This window comes from Leuresthes tenuis, unplaced genomic scaffold (assembly GCF_036924035.1).
Source record: "Leuresthes tenuis unplaced genomic scaffold, fLeuTen1.0.hap1 SCAF_12, whole genome shotgun sequence".
Taxonomy (NCBI): domain Eukaryota; kingdom Metazoa; phylum Chordata; class Actinopteri; order Atheriniformes; family Atherinopsidae; genus Leuresthes; species Leuresthes tenuis.
Genome location: NW_027325366.1, coordinates 33,424,137 through 33,434,314, shown reverse-complemented (window position 1 = coordinate 33,434,314; position 10,178 = coordinate 33,424,137). Strand labels below are relative to the sequence as shown.

The 10,178-nt window shown below is 46.8% G+C and overlaps 1 protein-coding gene across 1 annotated transcript in view; it reads left to right on the top strand.

Moving 5' to 3' along the window:
• The first annotated feature begins 656 nt into the window (after positions 1-656).
• Positions 657-10,178, top strand: part of LOC140319796 (aryl hydrocarbon receptor-like) — a 42,477-nt gene continuing 32,955 nt past the window's right edge. Inside the window, exons 1-2 of the mRNA XM_072397583.1 lie at positions 657-1,173; positions 7,257-7,444. Of these exons, the coding sequence (XP_072253684.1) occupies positions 1,133-1,173; positions 7,257-7,444 (229 nt within the window). The 5' untranslated portion in view covers positions 657-1,132. The remainder of the gene's footprint in view (positions 1,174-7,256; positions 7,445-10,178) is intronic.

Sequence of the window (10,178 nt, the reverse complement as noted above, 5' to 3'; positions counted from 1 at the left end):
CCTGTTCTGCAGTCCTGGGTTGGAACGAGTTCCCGTCTGGCTCCAACAGCCACATTCAAAGTCACTTGAATCCCCTTTCGGCCACATTCTGATGCTCGGTTTGAACAGAAACCTGTTTTGATCACCTCCACATGCCTAAATGCAGCCACGTGATTGGCTGATCAGCTGTTTGTGTTAATTGAGCAGGAAGTGGCCGCTGAGTGTATTTTTATATCCTGTTTAGGTTTTCAACGGGCCTATAAATTAAAACCCAACCCCACCCGACCCGTGCGTGCTCGTGGGCTTCTGTCGGGGCCCCTGGGCTTCTGTCGGGGCCCCTGGGCTTCTGTCGGGGCCCCTGAGCTCCTGGGGTTCTGTCGGGGCCCCTGGGCTTCTGTCGGGGCCTCTGGGCCCCTGGGCCGGCCTCAGGACCCGGATCAGACCCGCCTGAAGTAGATCCTTCTTGTTTGGGCCTGATGAAGATGAATCTTCATCATTTAAAGGTTGACCTCTGACCCACATTCTGCCGCCTGAGCCTCCATCTTCCATCTGCGCGCTGATTGGACGGAGACACCCTCTCGGGAGCGCGCCCGCATGGACACGCTAAACCTATGTTTCCAGGAGACTCTGTCGCGTGCCCGCGCGAATGAAGCCAGCGCGTCCACTGTCCCGAGCCCCAAATACTGACACGCCTACTGAGCGCGCTCCCGACAGAAAACTGTGTCGGGCGTGCCCGCCAGTGGAATGCGCGCGCCCGTATCTGCGGTCCGGGGCCGGTTGGAGTGGAGGCAGCGGAGATGTGACACGTTCAAACCTTGTGCGCGATGCTGATGTGAGATGCGCAAGATTCTGGCGCAAACTGCACCTGTTTTGTGAGGAGCGCGCACTCCTCTTCCTCAGGATGAAGATCCAACAGCGCCTCTTTACTTGAACAACTTCATCAGGTGCAAATCTGACGCGTTTCTGCTCCTCCGCTGCGTCACTTGCTGTTCGTGCCGCAGAAGGAGCGCAGTTTGGCCCGCGTGAGACTCGCATTCCTGTTTTCAGTGATTTCTCTTATTTCCAGCATGAGTTCACGGTGCAAAACTGGAGGATTGTAGCGGGACGTGCGTGTTTCTGAAAGATCTGTGTGCGGTTATATAAGAGGAGCGGCATGTATGCGGGACGCAAGAGGAGAAAACCCGTCCAGAGAGCGTGAGTCACCTCAGTTTTCATTCTCTGACTCTCATCAAACCGTTTAAATCCTCCAGGAGCGTGAATCCGCTCCAGGAATAACCTCCATGTGTTGTTTCTCACGTTAAAAACAGGTTTTGTGTGAATATTTCGTTTCCTTCGGAGGCCTTTCTGCTTTCGGGGCTCAGAGAAGTGGTTGAACCGGCAGGTTTTTGGGTAAATTTGGATGTTTTCGGGTCTCAGAGGCCCGCAGCGGCCTTAAGCCGCAGCGCTGCTTCCTTTCCTTCCCTTTAAAAACCTGCTCATTCCCCCTGAAAACAGACCATACAACAGTTAAAGCTTTTAGATATAATGTTATCGTGCTCTCGGTGATCCGCGGCCTCCTTACCGGGACCCCCCCGGCGGCTGTTGCGCCATTTTCTGTCTGGACGCCCCGCAGAGGATCAGCCGGCCCGTTCGGTTCTTTTTCATCTGCTGCTTTGAATCTTTGTGTAAAATCACACGTTTATTTGGGATTTAAGTCATAATGTGTGAAAACTGCGTGTTTTTGCTGCTTTAAATAATTCAGAAACGTTTTTAAACGCACCTTCAAACTCAACATTTTACCGATGAAATAATTAATAAGTGAAAAATAAAATGAAGCTAAACTGCAGATGAATTATAAATTAAAGGCTGCTTTAAAAATCAGCTGCAGGAGGAAAACACGTTCACTCATTAACCCATAAACTGAGCGATACGCGTGCACGCCGCCATTTAAACTCTAAATTCATGTTTCAGTGTTTGATTTGAGTGTGATTTTAATAATCAAATCATTACATTTAATCCCAGTTCAATTCATTATGTTATCTTATTTTATCTTATCTTATATTACATTACATTATATTATAATACATTCTTTTGTATTGTGTTTTATTCTATTCTATTCTATTACATTATATTATATTATAATACATTCTATTCTATTCCATTACATTACCTTACATTATATTATATTATATTATATTATATTATATTATATTATATTATATTATATTATATTATATTATATTATATTATATTATATTATATTATATTATATTATATTATATTATCCTCCAGGAAACCTGAAAAAAAAAGTTAATCTCAGAGTTATGAATAATAAAACAGATGAATTTGGTCAGAATCAGAATTAGCATCACTCTCTGGTTAGCTTAGCTCTCTGTTAAAGAATGAAAGATGCATAAATAAAGGGTAATAATAATTTTCATCCCCTCATTTTGTTGTTTCTGTATCTGAAGGACAGACACTTTTGAGTTAATGATATTTGAGTTAATGATATTTGAGTTTTCTCTCCAGGTACTCCGGCTTCCTCCCACCATCCAAAAACATGAATGTATGTAACTGTCGGTATAGAAAATGGATGGATGGATATTTGAGTTTTTCTGATGTTAAAGGCCTGATGTAAACAGATTTAACATGAGTTAGAATCAGATTAAACTGTGAGGACTGTTCCAGTCTGTGTCCCAGTCATGGTTCCAGACTGTAACCCAGTCATGGTTCCAGACTGTAACCCAGTCATGGTTCCAGTCATGGTTCCAGTCTGTGTCCCAGTCATGGTTCCAGACTGTAACCCAGTCATGGTTCCAGTCATGGTTCCAGTCTGTGTCCCAGTCATGGTTCCAGACTGTAACCCAGTCATGGTTCCAGTCTGTGTCCCAGTCATGGTTCCAGTTTGTAACCCAGTTATGGTTCCAGACTGTAACCCAGTCATGGTTCCAGTCATGGTTCCAGTCTGTGTCCCTGTCATGGTTCCAGACTGTAACCCAGTCATGGTTCCAGACTGTAACCCAGTCATGGTTCCAGTCATGGTTCCAGTCTGTGTCCCAGTCATGGTTCCAGTTTGTAACCCAGTTATGGTTCCAGTCATGGTTCCAGTCATGGTTCCAGTCTGTGTTCCAGTCATGGTTCCTGTCTGTAACCCAGTCATGGTTCCAGTCATGGTTCTAGTCTGTAACCCTGTCATGGTTCCAGTCTGTGTCCCAGTCATGGTTCCAGTTTGTAACCCAGTTATGGTTCCTGTCTGTAACCCAGTCATGGTTCCAGTCATGGTTCTAGTCTGTAACCCTGTCATGGTTCCAGTCTGTGTCCCAGTCATGGTTCCAGTCTGTTTCCCTGTCATGGTTCCAGTCTGTGTCCCAGTCATGGTTCCAGTTTGTAACCCAGTCATGGTTCCTGTCTGTAACCCAGTCATGGTTCCAGTCTGTGTTCCAGTCTGTAACCCTGTCATGGTTCCAGTCTGTGTTCCAGTCATGGTTCCAGTCTGTAACCCTGTCATGGTTCCAGTCTGTAACCCAGTCATGGTTCCAGTCTGTTTCCCAGTCATGGTTCCAGTCTGTAACCCAGTCATGGTTCCAGTCTGTTTCCCAGTCATGGTTCCAGTCTGTGTTCCAGTCATGGTTCCAGTTTATAACCCAGTCATGGTTCCTGTCTGTAACCCAGTCATGGTTCCAGTCTGTGTCCCAGTCATGGTTCCAGTTTATAACCCAGTCATGGTTCCTGTCTGTAACCCAGTCATGGTTCCAGTCTGTTTCCCAGTCATGGTTCCAGTCTGTGTTCCAGTCATGGTTCCATTCTGTAACCCTGTCATGGTTCCAGTCTGTGTTCCAGTCATGGTTCCAGTCTGTAACCCTGTCATGGTTCCAGTCTGTGTCCCAGTCATGGTTCCAGTCTGTGTCCCAGTCATGGTTCCAGTCTGTAACCCAGTCATGGTTCCAGTCTGTTTCCCAGTCATGGTTCCAGTCTGTGTCCCAGTCATGGTTCCAGTCTGTAACCCAGTCATGGTTCCAGTCTGTTTCCCAGTCATGGTTCCAGTCTGTGTCCCAGTCATGGTTCCAGTCTGTTTCCCAGTCATGGTTCCAGTCTGTGTCCCAGTCATGGTTCCAGTCTGTAACCCTGTCATGGTTCCAGTCTGTAACCCAGTCATGGTTCCAGTCATGGTTCCTGTCTGTAACCCTGTCATGGTTCCAGTCTGTGTTCCAGTCATGGTTCCAGTCTGTTTCCCAGTCATGGTTCCAGTCTGTGTCCCAGTCATGGTTCCAGTCTGTGTTCCAGTCATGGTTCCAGTCTGTGTCCCAGTCATAGTTCCATTCATGGTTCCAGTCATGGTTCCAGTCTGTTTCCCAGTCATGGTTCCAGTCTGTGTCCCAGTCATGGTTCCAGTCTGTAACCCTGTCATGGTTCCAGTCTGTAACCCAGTCATGGTTCCAGTCATGGTTCCTGTCTGTAACCCTGTCATGGTTCCAGTCTGTGTTCCAGTCATGGTTCCAGTCTGTTTCCCAGTCATGGTTCCAGTCTGTGTCCCAGTCATGGTTCCAGTCTGTGTTCCAGTCATGGTTCCAGTCTGTGTCCCAGTCATAGTTCCATTCATGGTTCCAGTCATGGTTCCAGTCTGTTTCCCAGTCATGGTTCCAGTCTGTGTCCCAGTCATGGTTCCAGTCATGGTTCCAGTCATGGTTCCAGTCATGGTTCCAGTCTGTGTTACAGTCATGGTTCCAGTCATGGTTCCAGTCTGTTTCCCAGTCATGGTTCCAGTCATGGTTCCAGTCATGGTTCCAGTCATGGTTCCAGTCTGTGTTCCAGTCATGGTTCCAGTCTGTGTCCCAGTCATAGTTCCATTCATGGTTCCAGTCATGGTTCCAGTCTGTAACCCAGTCATGGTTCCAGTCTGTGTCCCAGTCATGGTTCCAGTCATGGTTCCAGTCATGGTTCCAGTCATGGTTCCAGTCTGTTTCCCAGTCATGGTTCCAGTCATGGTTCCAGTCATGGTTCCAGTCTGTGTTCCAGTCATGGTTCCAGTCTGTGTCCCAGTCATAGTTCCATTCATGGTTCCAGTCATGGTTCCAGTCTGTAACCCAGTCATGGTTCCAGTCTGTTTCCCAGTCATGGTTCCAGTCATGGTTCCAGTCTGTGTTCCAGTCATGGTTCCAGTCATGGTTCCAGTGTGTAACCCAGTCTGTGTCCCAGTCATGGTTCCAGTCTGTGTCCCAGTCATGGTTCCAGTCTGTAACCCACTCATGGTTCCAGTCATGGTTCCAGTCTGTGTTCCAGTCATGGTTCCAGTTTGTGTCCCAGTCATGGTTACAGTCTGTGTCCCAGTCATGGTTCCAGTCATGGTTGAAGTCATGGTTCCAGTCTGTGTTCCAGTCTGTTTCCCAGTCATGGTTCCAGTCATGGTTCCAGTCATGGTTCCAGTCATGGTTCCAGTTTGTGTCCCAGTCATGGTTCCAGTTTGTGTCCCAGTCATGGTTCCAGTCATGGTTCCAGTCTGTGTCCCAGTCATGGTTCCAGTCATGGTTCCAGTCATGGTCCCACTCATGGTTCCAGTCATGGTTCCAGTCTGTGTCCCAGTCATGGTTGAAGTCATGGTTCTAGTCATGGTTCCAGTCTGTAACCCAGTCATGTTTCCAGTCTGTGTCCCAGTCATGGTTCCAGTCTGTAACCCAGTCATGGTTCTAGTCATGGTCCCATTCATGGTTCTAGTCATGGTTCTAGTCATGGTTCTAGTTTCACGCTTTAAACGAGTTTAAAACACCTGCTTTCAAGTGTTTTTATTCCTAATCTATATTTTCAAGCCTCACGTTTCAGACTTAATTGTTGCTTAAATCAGTTGAAGGTGGCATCTTCTTCTTCTTCTTCTTCATCCTTCTGCTTCTAAACATGTCAGAAGAGGAGCTGATCCCTCATCCAATCAGCACGAAGCTCCACCCACTGCCAGCATTTAAAGCACGTGATTGGCTGGAGCTTTAACTCTCTCAGACTCTCTGTTTTCTGATGTCTTTCACATCCTTTTCAATAATCTGATGGAAGTCTCCTAAACACTGAAAAAAGAATCATTTTAAATTATTTTAATATTTATTTATTCAGTCAACATGTGAAGTTCAGTGTCTTTTTAGGAGGTTAAATCTATTTTACCACCTGCTGATGTAACATCTGCTCAGCGCTGATTAAGGCGACTGCGTCTGAATTTATTGCCACAATATTATCAATTAATCATATGATGATTACTTCGGATAATCAGATTTAAGCCATTTGAACGACATCATCTCATTAAACCATCTGCTGCTGTCAGCATGTCATTTCTGTCCGGTGCAGTTTGAGTTTAAAGACCTGAAACATGTTGCCTTATTTTCCAGGACTGTGTTCCAGGATTATGTGAATTATCAACTCTTTGGTCGGTTTGTATGATATCGGTGGCATAAAAGTGATCACAGAGACGTTTAAAGGCTCAATCGCAGGTATTTCTTTGGCAGATTCTAATAAAACGTGTTTTTTTTTTTACTTCTCTGGAGGTTTAAAACGTTTCAGTCATTCATCCAAACTGGGAGCTGGTTCATTTCGAGCCAGTTTACATGAAATCTGGTTTGTTATGAAGGGAAGACGTTTGGTTCTGTAGAATCTGTGAAAACCGAAGGTCACATCATCCTCTGGGAGTTCATCTGCAGACTGATTTATGGAGTATTATTAACAAGCTCACAGGTGGTTTCACTTATTTGGATGAATCCAGTCAGAAGGACGCTTGGAGCCAGAGAGAAAAACCTGGAGCCACAACACAGGAAGAACATCAGCCCTCATTCTGAAATGTCTGAATAACTTCAGCGGATCAGTCCTCAGTAACTCACCTCATTGTGTTACACTTGATTTTGTGGTAATTTGTGAAGTTAAAAACCTGTCGGACACACAGTTTTCACATCTGTGCAGATGAAAAAGATGATTAAAACAGTTCAAACATCCAGTCTGGGATCTCCTGCTGGATCCCTGAACCTCTTTAACAGCTCAAACCTCGTTATTCAACCTCCTTTAACCGCAAACGATCAGAAACCTGAGAGTCTTATCACGTCTGTGACTTCTGAGGTTCAAGAATATGAACCGAAGGGTGACGAAAAGTTGTTTTATAGCTAAACAGAATGAAAAAGAAATGATTTTTCTGACCTTGGTGTTTTTGGGTCAGTTATCTTTAAACTGCTCAGGTTTAATATTTACTGATTGAAAATGATATTGTTGTTATATCTAACTCCTAAATGTGCTGCTTGATGCTGAAGCTTCTCTTATTCTGCGATGATGATCAGGGTGAAGCCGCCCCCAGCCGAAGGGGCCAAATCCAACCCGTCCAAACGGCACCGGGACCGTCTGAACGGCGAGCTGGAGCGGCTGGCCAGTCTGCTGCCCTTCCCCGAGGAAGTCACCGCCAGTCTGGACAAACTGTCCATCCTCCGCCTGAGCGTCAGCTACCTGAGAGCCAAGAACTTCTTCTCTGGTGAGTTCACAGGAACCAACAGTGAACCCGATCAGCTCAGTCAGCAGATTAATGAGTTAAAGCACATCGCTGCCTTCCATCCCTCCTTCTTCACCTCTGCTGATGGTGTGAAAACATCTGAAGATGGATGATGGATGGATGATGGATGGATGATGGATGGATGGATGGATGGATGGATGGATGGATGGATGGATGATGGATGGATGATGGATGGATGATGGATGGATGGATGGATGGATGGATGGATGGATGGATGGATGGATGGATGGATGGATGATGGATGGATGGATGGATGGATGGATGGATGGATGGATGGATGGATGGATGATGGATGATGGATGGATGGATGATGGATGGATGGATGGATGGATGATGGTTGGATGGATGGATGGATGGATGGATGGATGATGGATGGATGATGGATGGATGGATGATGGATGGATGATGGATGGATGGATGGATGGATGGATGGATGGATGGATGGATGATGGATGGATGATGGATGGATGATGGATGATGGATGGATGGATGATGGTTGGATGGATGGATGGATGGATGGATGGATGATGGATGGATGATGGATGGATGGATGATGGATGGATGGATGATGGATGGATGGATGGATGGATGGATGGATGATGGATGATGGATGGATGATGGATGGATGGATGGATGGATGGATGATGGATGATGGATGATGGATGGATGATGGATGGATGGATGGATGGATGGATGGATGGATGATGGATGAATGATGGATGGATGGATGATGGATGATGGATGGATGATGGATGGATGGATGGATGGATGGATGATGGATGATGGATGAATGATGGATGGATGGATGATGGATGATGGATGGATGATGGATGGATGATGGATGGATGGATGATGGATGGATGATGGATGGATGATGGATGAATGATGGATGGATGGATGATGGATGATGGATGGATGATGGATGGATGATGGATGGATGGATGATGGATGGATGGATGGATGGATGGATGATGGATGATGGATGAATGATGGATGGATGGATGATGGATGGATGATGGATGGATGATGGATGGATGATGGATGATGGATGGATGATGGATGGATGGATGATGGATGGATGATGGATGGATGGATGGATGATGGATGGATGGATGGATGATGGATGGGTGGATGGATGATGGATGGATGGATGGATGATGGATGGGTGGATGGATGATGGATGGATGGATGATGGATGGATGGATGGATGATGGATGATGGATGGATGGATGATGGATGATGGATGGATGATGGATGGATGATGGATGGATGGATGGATGGATGGATGATGGATGGATGGATGGATGATGGATGGATGGATGGATGATGGATGGATGGATGATGGATGGATGGATGGATGATGGATGATGGATGGATGGATGATGGATGATGGATGGATGATGGATGGATGATGGATGGATGGATGGATGGATGGATGATGGATGGATGATGGATGATGGATGGATGGATGATGGATGATGGATGGATGATGGATGGATGATGGATGGATGGATGGATGGATGGATGATGGATGGATGGATGATGGATGGATGGATGGATGATGGATGATGGATGGATGGATGATGGATGATGGATGGATGATGGATGGATGATGGATGGATGGATGGATGGATGGATGATGGATGGATGGTTGGATGGATGGATGGATGGATGATGGATGGATGGATGATGGATGGATGGATGGATGATGGATGATGGATGATGGATGGATGGATGGATGATGGATGGATGATGGATGGATGGATGGATGATGGATGGATGGATGATGGATGGATCTTATTTCAGGTGCTGAACTCTCAGACAGGATGCTGCAGTGCGGCCGTCTGATGCTCTTTAGCATGAATAATTGAGAGAAACTGTGGAGTTTAAAGAATTCATGAAATGGAGGCAGAGTTTGGGCTGATGTGAGCCTGGATCCTTCTGCTGTGTGGCTGCTGGCTTCATCAGACGCCCTGAAGAAACGAGGCAAAGCTGCCAGATTCATTCCAAACATTTTAGAGCTTCATTGTTTGCACGTTCCTGCAGCCGTCACAGTGAATCCTGCAGCCGTCACAGTGAATCCTGCAGCCGTCACAGTGAATCCTGCAGCCGTCACAGTGAATCCTGCAGCCGTCACAGTGAATCCTGCAGCCGTCACAGTGAATCCTGCAGCCGTCACAGTGAATCCTGCAGCCGTCACAGTGAATCCTGCAGCCGTCACAGTGAATCCTGCAGCCGTCACAGTGAATCCTGCAGCCGTCACAGTGAATCCTGCAGCCGTCACAGTGAATCCTGCAGCCGTCACAGTGAATCCTGCAGCCGTCACAGTGAATCCTGCAGCCGTCACAGTGAATCCTGCAGCTGTCACAGTGAATCCTGCAGCCGTCACAGTGAATCCTGCAGCCGTCACAGTGAATCCTGCAGCCGTCACAGTGAATCCTGCAGCCGTCACAGTGAATCCTGCAGCCGTCACAGTGAATCCTGCAGCCGTCACAGTGAATCCTGCAGCCGTCACAGTGAATCCTGCAGCCGTCACAGTGAATCCTGCAGCCGTCACAGTGAATCCTGCAGCCGTCACAGTGAATCCTGCAGCCGTCACAGTGAATCCTGCAGCCGTCACAGTGAATCCTGCAGCCGTCACAGTGAATCCTGCAGCCGTCACAGTGAATCCTGCAGCCGTCACAGTGAATTCTGC